We start from the raw sequence: 20,882 nt of genomic DNA, 5'->3' as shown, positions 1-20,882 counted from the left end.
TTTCCGCGTATCGCGTATTATTGTCTGTGTGTCGCGTGTGTTCGATCACGTTTCGCGTATCGTATACTTTCGTTCGCGTATTGAGTATTCTCGTTCGCGTGCTGCGTATATTCGTCTGGTTCGCGCTCGTCTGCCGGCTCTGTCTTTATGCCCGTGGCTTGAGATTTCTCCCCGCTACAGCTGTTCGCGTCGCCACTAGCGCCCTCACTGCCGTTGTTGCGCGTTGTCGCTACTATCGTAACTTTGCCAGTTTTTATATTAATTATTCGCGGGACATTGTTAACTGATATTAGTCTGTTATCGTCTCGCGTTAGTTCGTGTTCACTCGCGTTTATTTCACTCGCGGTTATTTCACTCGTGGTTATCGCGTTTTTATTCGCTTCGCGTTTATTTCGCGTTCGCGAATATCTGTCACTTTTAGTCTTTGCTAATTTATATTTTTCTGTTTCAGGTTTGTTGCTGCTGTGCTGCTCTTCCGGTTGTTTCCGTGTGGCTTCCTTGGATTCACGGAATGTTCCTCCTTCTTCGGCGCCGTGGAATTCCTTCTCCGGTGCAGTTGCGTTTTCCCTGATATTATTCGAAGAATTATCTTTACATCTCTCATTTGAATGTAATTCAATTTTGTTAATTGTGTTTTTTCTTCTTTTTTCAGGTGGTGTTTTCCCCTCTTCTGGATTTTCGAGGTGATTTCCGTCCTTTGGTAAGTACTCGCTCTTTTTTCTCTTTGGTTGAGTTTTCCTTCTTCTTCCGGTTTCTTGTGTGTATTTCAATACTTCCGGTTTTTCATTTCCGCTGTTGTCCTTGACTTTCGGGTTTTTTATGACGCCCCCTTCTAAACTCGATGTTGTTCGGATGAATTTACATGTCGTTGGTATTTCTTTTAGCCTTTCGAACGGAACGATCGAAATCATATGAATTTCGAATTCTTCGTCGTCCTCTTCGTTCTCCGGTATACCTTTGAGCGTCGCTTCCCTGTGCGGTCTGAGTTGTCTCGCGTTATATGTGCCGATTGTGTATCCGGCTAACGTCTCGACTAAATACGCATTTCTTCGTATAATTCGGTTAATGCGATATGGTCCCTGATAGACGAGGTGTATCTTGCGCGTTGTTTTTCGGCTTGCGTCTGATCTTCGATGCAGTTTGACCCACACCTTGTCGCCTGGCTCGAATTCTTTCGCTGCCTCGTGCTTATCAGTTTGTATTTTCCTGCTTTCAGCTTTTCTTTCCAGGTGTCGTTTTATCTTGGCGAGTTGTTCTTCCTCATCGTTGTCTTCGACTTCTTCTGGTTTTATCCTCGGGTCGATTTCGAGTCCGTTTTGCATTTGCGGGTACAGATCGATCGGTGTTTCCCCGGTGCTGAAATGTTGTGTGTTGTTTACCGTGTTCTGGAACCTTTCTATTATTTCGTCCCATCTTGTGTGCTTGTCATGGAAATATGCGCGTATCACGCGCCCTAGCTCGCGCATAACTCTTTCCACAGGGTTAGACTGCGGGTTGTATGGCGATGTTCGTCTTATTTGGAAGCCTGCGTTTTGTGCGTATCGCGACCATCTGTCCGTTAGGAACTGACCTCCGTTATCGGTCACAACTACTTCCGGTATTCCCATTTCGCATAGATATTTATTATCTAAAGTTAGCATTATTGACTGGATGCTTTGATTCGTTACCGGGTAGCAATTGACAAACTTTGAGAACTGGTCCATTGTGACAATGATATACCTATTGCCGTTTCTCGTTCGCGGTAACGGTCCGAAAATGTCCATCGAGATAACTTTATTTTTGTCGTTCGGCAGTTCGTAGTATTCGGGACCTCGCGTAGGTCGAGTGTAGTATTTGGTCGCTATGCATGTTTCGCACGACGCCACTACGTCTCTCGCTATCCTGTCTATGTTATTGATTTTAAAAAATTTCTTCGCGAAACCTATGGTTTTGTCCGTTCCGAAATGCAGGAGAAATTTGTGAATTGACTCTAACAATTCCTACGCTATTTTGCCCGGTACGATTATACGCTCGTTCGCATTTCTACCGAATCTTATTAGTTCGTCTCTAATTTTGTATGCGTCGTTTCGCTCGTCGATTTTTATTTGTAAATCAATGTCTTCGCGTTGCGCATTTTTAACTATTTCGATCCATTTTTCCGGGTTATGGATCTGTTCTACTTCGGCTATCGGATATATCTTAAATTCGTTTTGCGCCATTGATTTGTTAATATTTTCGGCGTATTGTCGCGATAATATATCCGCCGTCACGTTTTCTTTTCCCGGTACGTGATTGATTTCAAGGTCGAACTCCATAAGGAACGACATCCATCGTGCAATTCTTTCACTCGCGTTCGCGCACGAGCTTACGAATTGGATCGCCTTGTGATCGGTGTTTATTTTCACGCGTCTGTCCATAAGCATTACGTGCCACTTTTTCAGTGCGAATACTAGTGCTAGGCACTCTAATTCGGTTATTGTGTAATTCTTTTCTGCCGCTTTTAGTCCGCGGCTCGCGTAAGCGATTGTGAATTTTCTATCCGTTTCCGCGTCGTTAAATTGATAGAGTCTAGCCCCGAGACCTGTTTTCGACGCGTCTATGACGAAGTTTAATTCCGGTCTTACAATGTATAGGGTTGGCGCTTCGTCGAACGCTCTTTTTATTTCGTTAAACGCGCTTTGTCGCTCGTCCGTCTACTCGAATTTCGCGTCTTTTTTTAATAGCTGTTCCATCGGTCTCGTCAATCTGGCTAGATTTTTTATAAATCGTCTGTCCCAGTTGACTAATCCGAGAAACGCTTGAACGCTTTTCTTATTCTTCGGTTTCAGGAAATTTTTAATTGAGTTGCGCGTATCGTCATTTATGCTCGCGTTGATCTCATCGAACGTATGACCTAAGAATTTTATCTCCCGCTGGAGAAATTCGCATTTATCTTTATTAATTCGGAATCCTACCGCTTCTAATTTATTTAACACATAGTCGATGTGCTCTAAATGTTCTTCCATCATGTTGGACGCGATTAGGATATCGTCTAAATAAACTATTACAAAGTTTAGCGCGTCGTCGTTCAATGCCTTGTTCATGGCCCTGGTAAAGGATGCACCAGCTGTTTTGAGCCCGAACGGCATTCTCTTAAACACGTACGTCTGATTTCCGAACATGAATCCCGTGTATTTACGGCTGTCCCTCTCGAGAGGTATTTGCCAAAACGCTTGTGTGATGTCCAATGTCGTGAAGAATTTGCAATTCCCCATTCTATTGAACACCTCGTCGATTGTGGGTGGTTGCGCGTGATCGCCTATCATTTTTTTGTTTAGTTCTCTCGCGTTGAGACATAAGCGTATGTCGCCCGATTTTTTAACTACCGCTACTAACGGACTAACGTATTGTGTCGCCGCTTTCGTCACGATGCCCTGTTTTTCCCAGTCATCGATCAACGTTTTTATTTTTTCACGGTGTATTTCGGGGATTGGATAGGTTCTCTTTTTGAAAGGATTATCTTCCGCCACCTCGATTCGGTGTTTGTAGTGCGTTACCTTCCCGATTCCTTGTCTAAACGCTTTCTCGTGTTTCGCGAGTATTTCGGCTAATGTCACGCCCCCTTCTAAACGCGATTTTTGAATCGTCATTATTCTAGAATTCGCTATCGTTTGTTCATTGAATTTTAAATTGAATTTACTTTCCGAGCATTGTATGAATGCATCGTACTTTTTCAATATGTCGCGCCCGATGACCATTTGGTAAGCCAGTCGGTCGACTGCGAAAAATTCGCCTATTATTTCGTATTCCGCGATTTTTATCGGAATTTATATTTTGCAAGCTATCGTTATCTCTTGCTCTCCAAACGCCCCGCGTAATTTACATTTTCTAATCGGTATTTTACTTATCGCTACTTTCGCCCCCTCTAATTTTTCGAGCGTATTTCGCGTTATTACCGATACCTCGGCTCCCGTGTCGATTAAGGATTTTATTTTTATCTTTCCGACATTTACCTCGACTATTGGGTTTTCCGCCGTTTTCGCGTTCGCGTTGTCGTCGTTATTGTTGAGATCTCGTATGATCTCTTTTGTACGCATGATAGTAATCTGTTTGCACTCGATTTCCGGTTTCTCTGCCTCGTTCGCGTTTTCGTGCCCGTCGGATGCTGTCGCTTCTCGCGGTTCGTTCGTGCTTATCGCGTTCACTCCCCGTTTGCCGGTTGTTCCCTTCGATTCGCTATATTTTTTTTCGACGCTGTTGCTTTCGCTTTCGCGTTCGATTTAGCTCTCGTCGGTACTTTGTCCCGGTTTTCCGATTCATCGCTGTCGCTTTCCGATCCCTGATTTACGGTTTTGGGTTTATTTCCGCTTTTTCGGCTTTCTTCCAGATTATCGTGCCAAGGAAGTGCTTTGGGCTTTTCCCCCGCGTATTTCCTATATCTATTCGCGTTCCAATTATTTGATTTTTGAAATTTAACGTTTTGCGGTTTTTTACCGGTTACGTTTGTTTTCGTTGCGGTTTTTTCCTTCGCTTTGTTTTCCGCGTATGTTTCGCGTTCGTCATGCAATTCCTCTAATAGGAGTGTGAAATCCGCGATGTTTTTTGTTGTTGCGATTTTTATTTCTCGCGCTACTAGTAGGAATACTATGCCGGTTCTAACCCGTGTCCTCCGAGGGGGGCGCGGGGCGGGGGGTTCTCCGGGGCGATATGACGTCACGCGGGGCGGGGGGGATCTTGTAGGCGAGGGGGATGACGTCACGCGGGGCGGGGGCGCTTATCGCTGTGCGGGAGACGCTTATCGCGTATTGTTTTTCATAAACAAAACAGCGTATTGTATTACTTTGAATTATCTAACATGTTTTATTATAAACAAAACACCGCAAAGTGAGCGCCGACATTCGGCCACCCTCGCGATACCTCCCCCACCCCTCCCCCATAAGGCGACGCGCTTTGGCGGTACTTCCGCCCTCCCCCTCCCCTGCCCATATGTGACGTTTCTTCCTCATTGTTTAGGAAGAATTCTTTTGCGATAATTTTGCCGACATTCGGCCGCCCTCGCGGTACCTCACCCTCCCCTCTTCCATCTGAAGGGATCTTGGGAGGTCGCGCTTATCGCAATGAACACGTCGGGACGTGTTTTTTTTTCGCGGTAAAAGACCGTGTTGCATTACGCGCCGATATTCGGCAGCCTTTGCGGAACCTTTCCCCTCCCCCTAAGCGGAATTCTTTCTCATTGTTTAGGGAGCGCCGATGTCCGGCCGCTTGAATTTTTTATAAACAAAAATGAGCGCCGATGTCCGGCCGCTTTGTGTCAAAAGCGATAACGCGATGAAGGGAGATCACTTTTCTGATATGTAATTAAACAATCCGTTAATCATGAAGAGGGGAAGAAATGATTAGACGAAATATAATAAGGACTTCTGCCACTTCAAACCATAGTACGTAATTTGCAAGCGCACAGATACGTCGGTCAAAATAAAGTATAGCGGGTGCAAGTGCTCTATAGAACGTGATTTTAAAAAGTGTGGAAAAATGGAAAACATCGAGCAGACTGAACGCGACCTGTTGGAGCGGTCCCATCAAATCGCCACCTTGGGCGAGTATTTTGAATGGGCGCTGCGCTGCGAGGAATTTATCAAACTGCTCGAAGAAAACAGCCGTGTCAAGCGTCCGCGACTCTCCATTGGATATAGACAATCTTTGGTTGCTAGAATCGCGCGACTCGAGGGTGCAAAAACTCGATTGCAGAGACAGTTTATATCCAGTGGTGGTAATTACAGTGGCGACAATAACGCGGGAAGACTCGTTTGGCGAGAGATCGATACCGCGTTTGAAAATCGTATACTGACCGGTGCGGTGATTAACGCAGACTATATCGAACCGCGACAATTTTTGGAAGATGCTAGTAGTGTAGTACTCGAGCAAGTGCAAGACGTTATAAAAATACACAACTGTGTAAAAGTAAATACTGTGTTCAACGGTGAGTTTGTGACAGGTGATAAGCGCGCTAACAAAAGTATTAACACGAGAAATTATGAACTTTTTCGCACGTCCGATTTACGCGAGTGGTATGAGCGGCACGTCATCGAAACCACATTGACGTGAGACGACATTCTCGAAGAGTTTCAGGAACGTGATAGCGGATGGGCATTGTCACGAATCCTCGATCTTACGGTCAACGTCAACAAGTGCAATCCTATGCGCGCGGGATGCCATATTAAATTACCGCGAGAAATTATGACGAAGAGAGCGGTAATTAATGTGCTATCAATGGACAATGCGTATTTCGCGTGGTCTGAGGTGGCCGCTCTGTACCCCGTTGAAAGACATATGGAACGGGAATCTTCATATCCGCACTATACGACGGTGTTAAATTTACAAAACATTGAGTTTCCGATAACGTTGAATCAAATAAAAAAGTTTGAACATATAAACAATATCTCAATCAACGTGTACGGTATCGAGAGGAAGAAGGAACTATCAATTCTTCCGATACGACTCGCCGATCAGAAAAAAGAAAAATATGTGAATTTGCTGTACGTGGAGGAGGACGACAACGTTCGACATTTCGCATATATCAAAAATCTATCTCGCCTCGTAAGCTCGCAACTGAGCAAACATGACCACAAGAAATATATCTGCGATCGGTATGTATATTTATTGCAAATTATATATAATTGTAAATAAAATTGTAAATAAAATTGTAATTTTTTTTCACAGATGCTTGCACTTCTTTAATTTGAGCGAAAAGTTGGAGGCTCACATTGTGGACTGTGGAGAAATGAATGACTGCGCTATCCGGTTACCAAGCGATAAAGATAAGTGGCTCGGCTTCGACAACTACAACAGAAAGGAGCGGCTTCCATTCATGGTGTATGCCGACTTGGAGTGTGTGCTGAGGAAGACATCGGAACACGTGTCATACGATCAACATCACGAGGTATTTAGCGTTGGATACTATGTGCAATGCTCGTATGATGAAACATTATCCGCATACAGATCTTATCGCGGTGCCGATTGTGTCGCGTGGTTCGCCAACAAACTCGAGGAATTAGCGCATCGCATAAAGGGTATTTTGTCTGATAATGTCCCCATGATAAATTTAACATCAGACGAGTGTGAAAAATTTCATAGCGCCACGCAATGTCACATTTGTGAAAAACCGTTTGCGCCGGACGATAATCGAGTACGCGATCATTGTCATCTAACTGGGCGATACAGGGGTCCCGCACACTCAAACTGTAATCTAAATTACAAAGACTCTTATGTCATTCCTGTAGTTTTCCACAATCTATCCAGTTACGACGCACAAAGAAAAATACATTTCATTTACAAAGACTGTCAATAGTACCGACGACGACAAAGATCGGAAAGGTTGCATAAAATTACGATTCATCGATTCATACAAATTTCTCAGTGCTAGTCTTGACATATTAGCATCTTTTCTCGATAAGAATAAGTTAAAAATTTTACGTTTCAATTTTTCCGCATTATCCGCTCACAATTTCGAATTATTGACGCGAAAAGGTGTCTTTCCGTACGAGTACATTGACTGCGTGGACAAGCTGCAGGACACGCGTTTACCGCCGCGCGAATCGTTTTACAGTTCTTTAACCGGTGACACTGTATCCGAGAGCGATTACGCGCACGCTGAGAACGTCTGGAATCGATTCTCCCTTCGAACTCTAGGCGAATATAGCGATTTGTACTTAAAAACTGATGTCTTGTTATTAGCAGATATTTTTGAAAATTTCCGCGACACTTGCATCGCGAGTTACGGACTCGATCCTGCGTATTATTATACTCTTCCCGGGTATACATGGGACGCGATGCTAAAACATACAAATATTACGTTTGAATTGCTTACCGATATCGACATGGTTATGTTTATTGAACGGGGTATACGCGGTGGTCTAAGCCAATGCTCCAACAGATACGCGCATGCTAATAACAAGTACATGCAGTCATATGATTCATCGAAACCATCGTCGTACCTTATGTACTTCGATGTAAATAATTTGTATGGATGGGCAATGTGTCAACCATTGCCTTATGCCGATTTTCGATGGGTCGAAGACATTTCAAACTTTGACGTTAACGCGATCGCTCCGGATTCGCTCACAGGTTATATTCTCGAGGTTGATCTAGAGTACCCACAAAATAAACACAACACACACATTGACCTACCGTTCTGTCCGACGCGCGACAAGCCGCCCGGCAAGCGGGAAGATAAGCTCCTCGCGACGCTATATGACAAGAAGCGTTACGTCATACATTATCGCAACCTGCAGCAGTGTACACGTCACGGTCTTCGTATCGTAAAGATACATCGCGTATTACAATTTACTCAATCTGCATGGCTCCGCGATTACATCGAACTCAATACGAAATTTAGAACACAAGCGAAAAATGATTTTGAAAAAAATTTGTACAAATTGATGAACAACGCGGTATTCGGCAAAACTATGGAAAACGTTCGAAATCATGTAGATGTAAAATTATTGACAAAGTGGGACGGACGATACGATGCGGAAGCGATGATCGCGAAACCAAATTTCCATAGCAGGAGCGTCTTTTCGGAAAATTTAATCGCCGTTGAATTACGTAAACTAGAAGTAAAATTTAACAAACCAATCTATGTTGGTACGTGTATACTCGATATATCGAAAGTGTGTTTGTACGAATTTCACTATGAGTACATGTCACCGCTCTATCGTGAAAGATGTCGGATAATGTACACCGACACCGACAGTTTAATATATCACATCGAATGCGACGATGTGTACGAGAACATGAAACGCGATATCGCTAGATTCGATACGAGCGATTATCCAATTGACAACGCGTACGGTATAGCGCATGCAAACAAAAAGGTGCCAGGCTTGATGAAAGACGAGAATAACGGCGCGATAATGTCCGAATTCGTCGGGCTTAGAGCAAAAATGTACGCGGTGAGGGTGGACGGCAAAAAAGACACTAAAAAAGCAAAAGGTGTCAAAAGTAATGTCGTAGCGCGTAGTATAACATTCGACGATTATACGCGATGCCTGAATGAAGAGATTGAAATGACACGTCAGCAGTCATGTATTAGATCGAAATTGCATGAAGTGTATACCATCCGCGAGACAAAAATTGCTCTAAGTCCGTACGACGATAAGCGGTATATTATACCTGATTTAACCGACACATTACCATGGGGACATTACCAGATACCCTTATAATATATAATGTAGTATAATGTGTGTGTGTGTGTGTGTATGATATATAGTTATGTAACATATGTGTAATATATTGTAACGATTAAAGGAAAGGATGTATTAATAAAGATTTTGTATTTCATATATTTCATGTATATTTTATATATTTTATACGTTGTACACATTATATTTTTCTTAAAATAAATAGTCTATATGAATTAAATCACATTGTCCTTATGTATCCAAGAATTGTGTGAATTGTCAAATCCCAGCCATTTCACGTAAACCTCGTCACCCCTCCTGCGCAGTACTTTCTCCACAAGATACATGTCCGGATAATTCGCGCGATGCAACTCATACTCGTAAAACGCTCCAGCGACAGATGTTTTGCGATAGTCCTCGAGTAGATAGCTTACGGGATTAGTACGCTGCACTTTAACAATCTTAAAAACCTCCGTCGTCCAATTTGGCGTGTAACCCTTCTCGAAAAGTTTCTTGTACTTGCTAACGCGTACCGAGTCACCTACTTTGAATTTCGCTGGAGCGGCAATCTTTATGTTACTATATACCGTTTTTAAAAGTTTATCAGCGATCGCGGGGGTGACGTCGGCGGATCGCATGCCGATTGTTCGGTGCTTGCGCGCGTTGTAATCCGATACGAGTCGCGGCAACGCGTCGATCCACTTGTAAGTTCCATTCAGCGTAAACATCTTCCACATGTCGTTCTTCAGCGTACGATTGAATCGCTCGACGACCGATGCCTTCATTACCGAATATGTAGAATAATGATTGATGTCATGTTTCCGTATAAGCCGTTGCACATCAGCGTTGTAAAATTCCTTCCCCATATCAGTTTGCATGTTTTTCGGGCATCTCTTGCTATCTCGAATTATTTCGGCGATAGCGTCAGCCGTCTCGCTTCCACTTTTACTCTTGAGTGGTACGGCCCACGCGTACTTGCTCAACACATCGATGATGGTGAGTATGTAGTGATAACATTTGTTGAAACGAGAGTACGGACGCATCTCGACGATGTCGGCTTGCCACAGGTCATCGTATCCCCGCACTATGACGTGTCTTCGGGGAAAATTTTTCCTTGCCGGCGCGTGCAGTTCGTTCACCAACTGCCGTTTCTCCAAACTATGTTGTTTCTTCGCTTCGTCGGTTTTTCTCGATCGCCGTTTGTCGCTCGTTTTATGATCCATTTTCGTTTGTCGTTCTTCAATAGCCGTTCTTGAGCCGTTCCTGACTCGTTCGTAGTCGTTCTTGACCCGTTCGCAGCCGTTCCTGACCAGTTCGCAGCCGTTCCTGACCTGTTCTTGAGCCGTTCGTAGCCGTTCCTGATCCGTTCCTGAGCCGTTCCTGACCCGTTCTTGAACCATTCTTGCGTTGTTTACTTCCGTTCTTGACCCATTCGAAAATCGTTCTTGATTCGTTCGCTGCCTTGTTCACAGTCGTTTCTAATCCGTTCGTAGCCTTTCCTGACCCGTTCGCAGCCGTTACTGACCCGTTCGCAGCCCTGCTTGAGTTGTTTGTAGCCTTGTATGTAGCCTTTAAAGACTTGTTCGTAGCCTCGTTCGCAGCCCTGCTTGAGTTATTGGTAGCCTCGTTCGCAGCTGTTGCTAGGCCGTTCATAGCCTCGTTCGCAGCTGTTGCTAGGCCGTTCACTACCACTCATTGTAGTTAGATAGTAGTTCGATAATCCTTCGTAGCTGTTCGATAATTGTTCGTAGCCGTTCGATAACCCTTCGTAGATGTTCGATAACCGTTCGATAGCCGCTCTTAACCCGTTCACTGCTGCTCATTCAGGTTGATAGCCGTTTCTGAGTTAGCGTTAGCGTTAGCGTTAGCCGCGCGTTGAAGTTCGTTTATCACAATCTGTATTGCCCGTACATCCTTCTCGAACAAAGTCAGCTTCTCATCTGATTCTTTCTGTTGATTCATCAATCTTTTAATGCAGGATTCCACATACAGTTTGTTGACGGCATCGGTGTCAGCCTCAGGTTGTGCTACACGACGAATCTTCCGCGACCTTGCGTCATAGTCCGTAACGACGCGACACAGAGCGTTTTCGTGCACATAACTTTTCACCAATATATCCCAAGAACCGCTTGTGCCGGTTGCATCATTTCTTGGTTCGAATAATCCAAATTTGTTGATAGGCATTTTTTTTCCCCCGATACGAGTGACGCTGATCGACTGATTAGATTTGTCGAGACACCATTCAATTTATAATAATGCCTGCTTCGCGAAGTTCCTCGATGATCGACAGGATCTCATTGCCGTGAGCGTTGTGACCAGTTCGGCGCGAAGCGTCCAGCAATCGTACCCGATCCACTAGCTCGTTGGGGTCATCCCAGTGTATGTAATCGATCTTATTGTCGGTTAGCGTCATCGCGTGAGGCATGACTCCCTTTCCAGATTTTTTCTTATCAATCGATATCAATGGTGCGATTATATGTTTGTACTTATATCCCCTGTTGCTTCGTAATTGGCCTTGTGTGTCATAATTGCGTTTATGCGCGTTCGTCGCCAATAATATGCTCTTGTATTTATGCATATCATCCTCCGTGTAAATGTCATCATCGGGAATTCTCTTGAAAATCAACTCGTATAATCCTAGTGTATCAATGTACCTCACTTTGTCTATAATTATAGAGTCATATTTGTCAATGTCGAATCGTTTGTTACCGAAACGCATTTCATCCTTGTCGAAATAGACACCGTACACGTGATCGATTTTCCTTTCTTTGTCGCCACCGAGGAGAGTGCTCATGTACTCTTGTCCCAGTGGTCCCAAGTGCTTTCGCAACATTTCTTGACCTTCCAGCGTTTGTAATGTGTTTCGAACAAACGATGTTTCGAGCGTGCTGCCCGAGGTTTCGAAAACATTTTCGTTTGCGAGTGTTTCGGGTATCATAGGTTGTACGATTCTCGTTGTCGCGAATGGTGTAGAGGTTATCATCGGTTCATCCAGTAAAGCATCCGATGTACGCGGTGTCGATGAGCGATTCGGGTTTGATCGTTTCCTCTTTTTCGGTGTCGCATCATCCTTCTCCTCTTCCTCCTCCTCCTCCTCCTCCTTGTACCGCTTGATGGGTAAGATTTTAATCTTTGCGATACTTTCCGGCTCGTTTTTCACCACGATCGAGTTGTCGACAATCTTTTGTAGCGGCTCAATAATAGGTCTAAAATGGGTCTTGACCGCGATATCGTCATCGATCTTACCGGTCTTCAAAGCGCGATGTTTCTTGCGGATTGATTCACTCGTTTTCGCAATCTCCTTCGCTATCTTTTCACGCTCGCGAATATTATTGCTCTCAGCCATGTTGACAGAGTGTCGAACGCTTGTGTTTCACCTCTCTCAACAGAACATCGGCAACGAACAGAGACAGAACAGAGCAACGACTAATTGTTTTGCGGTATTTCGAACACGTTAAATCCGTTTCTGTATCGGCCGTTCGTAAGCGAGCTATCCTTATCTATCACTAGAAATCCATACTTTTGCTGCCAACAAGTACGACATAATTCACTGAAATCCTCGTATGACATGTCGGTATTCACGTGATCGTTGTACACATGTTTCAAGTTGATACCATCCTGTTTAAACTAGATTAGCAGGTTTGCGTTGTCGCGTATAAGATGTTTCGGTATTCTTGCATATGTTTGACAGAGATAGAAGCAGTCGACGTTCGAGTGGCGTCCCATTGAAAAGTATTCTCTTATCGTATTTTGTTTGTCCCACGCCACGTCATCGAAAACGAAAATCGAGTTTGGACATGCTTCGCTCGGTGGAATGACGTCACTGTTATTGGAGAATGTAAAATAGCCGATTTCATCGATCGACGTCAACAAATTCTCCAGATACTGATATTTTGGCTGTTGCAGCGACTTTGAGTACACGTACACGTTTTCAAAGCGGACGCCGTGCGGGCTTTCTATCAAACTAATCAACACGTTAGTTTTACCGCAATTCGAGGGGCCGCAAACGATCGCGCGTATAGTAGTCGGCAGTATCGTACCGTGACTACGCATCTTCGCGTTGTCCCCCATCGATCGTAATCTGGCGTCGTAATTCGTCACGCGTATCGCGAAAGGTTGTTGCACGAAATTCATGTTCACACTCCTGACTGGATCGAACGTCTGCCTATTTATAGCTGCGCGGAACCGCGAATTGCTCACAAGGGGAGGTCGCGGTTGACTCTTCACCGATTTTGATCTCCTTTGGTATGGTGAATCTACATCGAAAAAAAGTTGCTCCGTGTTCGAGCTTTTCGTCCAATGCGCCTTGTAAAAAAAAATTTTTTTTTCCCGAAGTTTAGAGTAATTGTCAGGTTCGTTACGAGGCCTAAAGAAAGACACACTTTCGATCGGTGCCGCTAGTGCAGCGGCAGAGCACAAGAATAGTAATTCCGGGATCCCAGGTTCAGAACTTTGGGCTGTCATAATTTTTTTTTTTTTTTTTTTTTAATAACGTATTATTTATTATGATAAATAAATATTCGGCATATTTTTATCGTTAGTTATGCATATATCTCTTTATATATTTAAAATTAATAAAATGATCGTAATATAAATAAAATATTTTTATAGAGAAATATTTTTAGAAATATTTTTACTTTTTGAAGATTTTACATTTTAAATTTTCTTTAATCTAATAATGTTAGAATACACACTTTTCATAGCTTTACAAAATTTAATTTATTACTCATTATTATTTTTTGCTTCAATATGTAATAAATATGTCATAAATATATAAGTAAGATATTTTCTAACCGACCTTCTAGAACCCTTATTAGTAGACAGGATCAGACGACCCTCTCCTCTCCCTCCAACGTTCCTTACACTTTCACAACCAGCGGTTTCATCCAGCGGTTCACAGCAGGTAGAAAATCCGAATTTTGTAAAGCTATGAAAAGTGTGTATTCTAACATTATTAGATTAAAGAAAATTTGAAAAAATGTATAAATCTTTAAAAAGTAAAAATATTTCTAAAAATATTTCTCTATAAAAATATTTTATTTATATTACGATCATTTTATTAATTTTAAATATATAAAGAGATATATGCATAACTAACGATAAAAATATGCCGAATATTTATTTATCATAATAAATAATACATATTATTAAAAAAAAAAAAAAAAAAAAAAAATTATGATAGCCCAAAGTTCTGAACCTGGGATCCCGGATTACTATTCTTGTGCTCTGCCGCTGCACTAGCGGCACCGATCGAAAGTGTGTCTTTCTTTAGGCCTCGTAACGAACCTGACAATTACTCTAAACTTCGGGAAAAAAAAAATTTTTTTTACAAGGCGCATTGGACGAAAAGCTCGAACACGGAGCAACTTTTTTTCGATGTAGATTCACCATACCAAAGGAGATCAAAATCGGTGAAGAGTCAACCGCGACCTCCCCTTGTCAGTAACGAAAAAATGTTTGTCCTGCTATCAAGTCCTTACGATATTTGTAATTTGAGCGCTGAACAGCTACAATTTGTGTCGAAAACAGTTTTATTGCGAATGTGCGGCAATTATGTCCACTGCGTGTGGGACAAGCTTCCGGAACATATAAAGGCTGATTTGGAGGTTCAAACCTATCGCCGCTGTTTCGAACATTACAATCGACCATGGCAGCGAACGCACATCGACGGTCCAGCGCCGATGATAAAAGATTGCAGCGAATGTCAACGAAAATAAGTAGAGGCCTATTAAATCTCGCGATAAACGCACTTCCGATCGAATTCCATATCCCCGGCTATCAGTTTTGCGGTCCGGGCACGCGACTACAAAAGCGATTAGCCAGAGGCGATCGAGGTATCAACCCATTGGACGCGGTGTGCCGTGAACACGATATAGCGTACTCTCGAAGCAACGATCTCATCGAGAGACACGCGGCAGATAGGATACTCGCCAAAGAAGCGCAAACTCGCATCGTTGCGAGAGATTCGACTCTCGGTGAGAGAGCCGCCGCCACAGCTGTCTGGGCAGCGATGAAAGTCAAGACGAAGTTCGGTATGGGCCTGAAGACGACAAAGACGAAGACGAAGAAAAAGATGGCGAAGAAACGAATACTTCCGGTAGCGAAACGTGGGGGTGTATTGCCGATTCTACCAATGTTGGGCGCGCTCGGATCTCTGGTCGGTGGAGCGGCTGGTGTAGCAAAGATGGTGAACGACGGAAAAGTTGCACAACGTCAGTTGCAAGAGATGCTACGTCACAATCGCGCCATGGAAGGTCACGGATTGTATCTCGCTCCATACAAACACGGACGAGGGGTTTCAACGAGAAAAAAGGGGGGGAAAAAACGTCAAAGAGACGCTAAAAATGCCACAGGGCGTAACTACCAACATACAATTGCTACAACTGGCAAAACGTATGCACATTCCGTATTTTAGAGGTGTTTTCATGCGTGATTCATTACCGATCGGTGGTATATATCGAAACGAGAGCGGCAAATAAATTTGGATAACGCTAAAGGATCGGGTACTCATTGGATAGCGTATGCAAAGAGGGAGGATCGCACTATATATTTTGACAGTTTCGGCAATCTTCGACCGCCGAATGAATTGGTACGATATTTAAATGTGACAAAGATACAATACAATTACACACCTGTTCAAACTTACAATCAAAGCATCTGTGGACGATTGTGCTTACAGTTTCTCCGAGCGGTCGATGCACGTGAATTTAAAGACTGACATTGCGCTATTTAACTCAGTATTCGTTTAACAGTTTATTCAACATGTCTATGACATTCACACTGACCGGGAAGAGTAGTGTTCAGTATTACAATGTATTTATTAGCAATTTACCTTAATTATTACAATGTACTTAGCACGCTATGCTTACGCTCTCGAGTCGTCAGTAAGAAGAAGGGGGTGGGGTACGCGGGCGACGATGTCGCCGGTTGGCTATGCCAACGCCCTCAAACTTTTATGCACGCCATTTTCAAACGTCTCTATACATTCTCCCCACCGTTGAACCTTGGTTCAACTAATCTCTTACTAGTGGTAGAAGAGCTACATTTTTTGTGGCACGCTTGTATATTCCATTTGACGTTTTTACATCTATCACTCTAACGATATTATCTTGTCCAGGATATAATTTTATTATTCTCCCTGTGGGCCAATATAAAGGTGGAGTTTTATCGTCTCGTAATACAACTAAATCGCCGATTTGTAGCTTATGTGTTTGCTCATTAGATTTCTTCGTGCGGGTCGTTAGTTCAGTGAGATATTCCTTGTGCCATCTATTCCGGAAATCACGCTTTAGTTTTTGAATATGTTGCCAATGCGACAATCTATTGCTGCTAGTGTTAGTAAGATCAGTTTCTGGAATCGATGAAAGCAAGTCTCCGATTAGAAAATGACTCGGGGTTAATACATTTAAATCGTCTGGTTCGGCGGATAAGGGCGTTAGTGGTCTGGAATTCAACACCGCTTCGATCTCAATTATTAATGTATTAAATTGCTCAAATGTAAATAACGTATCTTTGGTAACTCGATATAAATGATATTTGAAAGTTCTAACCGCGGCCTCCCAAATTCCTCCAAAATAAGGAGATCGTGGTGGTATGAATTTCCAGTTCACTCCCCGCTCACCCAACCAGTGTGTTAATCGCTCTTTATAAGGTTGAGTATTAATAAACTCATATAGATCACGCAATTCATTTCTCGCTCCGACGAAGTTAGTGGCGTTATCAGACAACATGACATTTGCTTTGCCCCTACGTGAAAAGAATCGTTTAAGCGCCGCTAAAAATGCTTCCGTACTCAATTCACTGACTAATTCTAAATGAACTGCCTTAGTCGACAGGCATATGAAAATAGATACATATACTTTAATCTTATTTCGATTGCGTAGTTTTTTCTCTTTTATCAAAAAAGGACCGCAATAGTCAACACCTGAGTTTGCAAAGGGTCGCGTACATTCAAATCGCTCTTTGGGTAGATTACCCATTGCATAGTCTATCATCTTCGGCTTTGCTTTAAAGCAGATTATAGATTCGTGAATAATTCGTCTTATTCTATTTTTTACGTGTACGGGCCAAAACTTTCGTCTCACGTGATATAAAGTAGCTTGAGGTCCCGCATGTAATAATGAGGCATGGGCTTCTCTAATAATTAAATCTGTTATATGATGTTTTTCTGGTAAAATCATTTGATGCTTGTGTTCATAATTTAATTCTGAGTTAGCTAATCTACTTCCTACTCTTAAAATTCCGTTTGAATCTAAAAAAGGATGTAATGATGTAATATTACTATTTTTCTTAAGCGACCTGTTTGTTTCTAACCGTTTGATTTCGTTATTGAAAGACTCCATTTGAACAAGCTTTATAATACTATTCATTGCCTGTTTTAATTCTAAGCTGGTTAAGTTTCCTCGACTTCTAGTTTTTGTACGACAATTATTTGTAAATCTAAAACACCATGCCACCACTCTGCGAAGCACAGATATAGTTGAGAACCGTTGTAGTACGTCAATTTTGTGTTCTGTCTTCAAGTTGATTGTTGTTCTTTTCTCTGGTATCTCAGCTATTGTTGGGTAGATCTTAGGCCATCTTCTTCGGGCTCTGCCAACCATTCCGGACCTCTGCTCCACAGAAGGTTGTCAATAAGTTCCGAGGGAAAAACTCCTCTAGAAACCAAGTCAGCTGGGTTGTCGTGTGATGCAATGTGTCTCCATTCACATTGTTCGCTGAGTTCTTGAATAACAGCTATACGATTCGCCACGAACGTCTTCAATAGATGTGGTCGAGTATTAATCCAGTGTAGAGTTATAGTCGAATCTGACCATAATACGATCTTATTAAAGGGTATCTTGAGTGCTCTCAGAGCAGCTTGACAGAGTTGTGTCAACAGTAAGGCTGCACATAATTCTAGTCTTGGCAGTGTAAGTTTTTTAAGCGGTGCAACCCTTGATTTGGAGCAAACCAATACCACCTTGTAAGATTGCTCGGAGTCCTCTGACCTTATGTATAACGAAGCTCCGTAAGCTGCTTCACTTGCATCTGCAAATCCGTGTAATTGTAAACTTCTAGCTTTAGTTGTACTGACTTGTCGTGGAAAGGTGATGCTATTCAATATTTCCAATGTGTCTCGAAAGGTAATTCACTTGTTGCTTATTTCGTCAGGAACTGCTTCATCCCACGTCAATGACAGTTTCCATAAAGCCTGCAATAGTATCTTTGCCTTGACAATGACTGGTCCGAGAAGTCCAAGTGGGTCGTATAAAGATGTGATTTGTGCCAACATAGAACGTTTTGTTATCCTCTTCTCTTGTTGTTGTAGGTTAATTCGATATAACAAACAGTCTTGTTGTGGATTCCATAGAATTCCTAACGTTTTGTGTACGTCAAAAAACTCGAGATATATAGCTTGTTCCGTTGTTTGATCAATCTTCTCCATGAACTGCGGATAATTGGAAGACCATTTCCGAAGATTAAAGCCTCCACTTCTTAAAAGACTCGTGATTTGATCTCTTAAAGTTTGTGCCTTCTCCAATGTATCAGCACCCGTTAAAAGATCATCTACATACATATCCTTGACTATGATATCTGCTGCTTCTGGATATATTAGTCGCTAATCTTCTGCCAATTGTTGCACAGTACGAATTGCTAAGTAGGGTGACGAAGTCAATCCATATGTCACGGTATTAAGCTTGTAAACTTGAATAGGTTCTTCTGGTTTATTTCTCCATAAAATCTAGTGGTATTGACGATCATCCTCTCTTATGTAAACTTGTCTGAACATTTTTTCAATGTCAGCGGTGAAAACTATATTGTGTAGTCGAAATCTGGTTACTATAGAAAAAAGATCCTGTTGCGTTACGGGTCCAGTGAGCAACGTGTCGTTCAACGAAAGACCAGTAGTAGTCTTCGCTGAAGCGTCAAACACCACTCTCAGTCGTGTTGTGGTACTGGTGTCCTTGACGACTGCATGATGCGGAAGGAAATAACCATCCTTATAGTTTGTGTCTTCAATCCTGGACATATGTCCCAACGTTTCGTATTCCTTTAGGAAGTTGCTGTATTCTTCATGTATTTACCGTTATAATTTACCGTTTGTACTTAATCTTCTTTCTAATCCTTGGAATCTTTTTAAAGCCATATTATATGATTCGCCTAATTTATCCTTCTGCTCGTTGAATGATAGTCCTTCTGTATAATGACCTGCGTGAATCCTCTCAACTGTTTGCTTGTAATGTTCTTCACAGGCTTCTTCTTCTATTGATAATAATTTTCGTTTAGGTACTTCTTCTGTTTCCCAGAACCTTTGTACTGTTTCTTCTAACGTACTTCGAGAGAGGTGGCATCGATTGTTTATCGACGGACCAGGGGAATAAATTCTACCCGTTACAATCCAGCCGAATCGAGTTTCTTGTAATATAATGTTACCTGAATTCAATTTAATTTGATCTGTACATAATAGTTGATAAAAGTACTCTGCTCCGATGAGCATGTCTATGTGACTAGGTTGATCAAATGTCGGATCTGCTAGCATTATATCTGTCGGTTTATTAAATATCTTATGCTTAATAATTCCGGACGGTAACGGCTCTGTTATTTTAGGTATAATCAAACAATTAATGTTAAGGGTAAAAACATCAGTTCTGGACTTGATTGTTACTCGAGTAGAGCCTTTGATGCGGTAAATTGTTTCTCCTATTCCGCTTATGGGAATATCTACTGACTTCTTTGATAGTTTTAATTTATCGCAACACTGTTCGGTTATAAAATTGGATTGTGATCCAGAATCTAAAACTACTCTACATGACTGATATTGCCCTGTCGCGTCTGCAATGTTTACTAACGCCGTAGATAAAATTGTCTGCGTTGTATTTTTTAACGTTGAACTCAAGCTTTGCACGGTTTTTTTTGTTGACGATTGTTCTACGTTACACTCGGTCTCTGTTTCAACCGCCTGTGTCATGTCATTAGAACGGACTGCATGTAACATAGTATGATGCCGACGATCGCATTTTTTGCAACTACTCGCTTTACATTCATTGACTCTATGATTTGTTCTAAAACAATTAAAACAAAGACCTGCCTTTTTTATCGAATCTGATCTTTCGTTGTAATTCAGTTTTTTAAACTTTTCACAATTTTGTATCCTGTGATTTTCTCCGCAAATATGACATTTACATGTAGCTTGTGTTTCAAATTGTATTTGTTTTGTTTTGTTCGAGTTAGCTTTGCCTGAGTTCAGCGTTTTATTGCTGTACATGTTCTCACGGTTGAACGTTTCATTAGGAATGGATTCTAATATGTGACATCTATTGCGTAGAAATTTGAGATACTGTTGCCATGTAGGCATTTCAACGCCGTCTAAGGACTTTTCCCATTCTACTCGTGTCTTCTTATCTACTTTCGAACCAATCAAGTGCAGAAGTAATGCGTCCCAATCCTTCTACTGGTTGTTCTAGATTTCGCAAGACGTGTATATGCCTGAGCGCTGTATCTATCAATGTACTCAAACTTGATGCTGTTTCTTTTGACACGACCTGTAATTCGAATAATGCTTTAACGTGACTTTGTATTATAATGCGTTTATTACTGTATCTTTCTGTCAATAGATTCCACGCTATTTCATAATTTTCTGCAGTAGCTGATAACGAGTGTATGACTTGCGTAGCATTACCAATTAAACATGACTTTAAATAATTGAACCTTTGAACTGCTTGTATTTTTGCGTTATTATGTACTAAAGTTTTGAATGTGTCT

The 20,882-nt window shown here is 42.1% G+C and overlaps 1 protein-coding gene and 1 pseudogene across 1 annotated transcript; one reads left to right on the top strand and one right to left on the bottom strand.

The window, feature by feature from the left end:
* Positions 1-5,490: 5,490 nt before the first annotated feature.
* On the top strand, positions 5,491-17,550 carry LOC145933853 (uncharacterized; annotated as a pseudogene).
* Positions 17,551-17,691: 141 nt separating this feature from the next.
* On the bottom strand, positions 17,692-18,696 carry LOC145933852 (uncharacterized). The gene is made up of 2 exons (XM_083033866.1): positions 18,308-18,696; positions 17,692-18,232 (listed from the first exon to the last, which is right to left on the bottom strand). The coding sequence occupies exons 1-2, from the start codon at positions 18,694-18,696 to the stop codon at positions 17,692-17,694; spliced, it is 930 nt and encodes a 309-aa protein (XP_082889992.1).
* Positions 18,697-20,882: the final 2,186 nt, after the last annotated feature.

The sequence above is a fragment of the Prenolepis imparis genome, unplaced genomic scaffold, assembly GCF_030444845.1.
Source record: "Prenolepis imparis isolate NDT839.2.m4 unplaced genomic scaffold, iyPreImpa1.0 SCAF_3, whole genome shotgun sequence".
In the NCBI taxonomy this organism is placed as follows: domain Eukaryota; kingdom Metazoa; phylum Arthropoda; class Insecta; order Hymenoptera; family Formicidae; genus Prenolepis; species Prenolepis imparis.
This window is presented reverse-complemented; position numbering and strand designations above follow the sequence as displayed.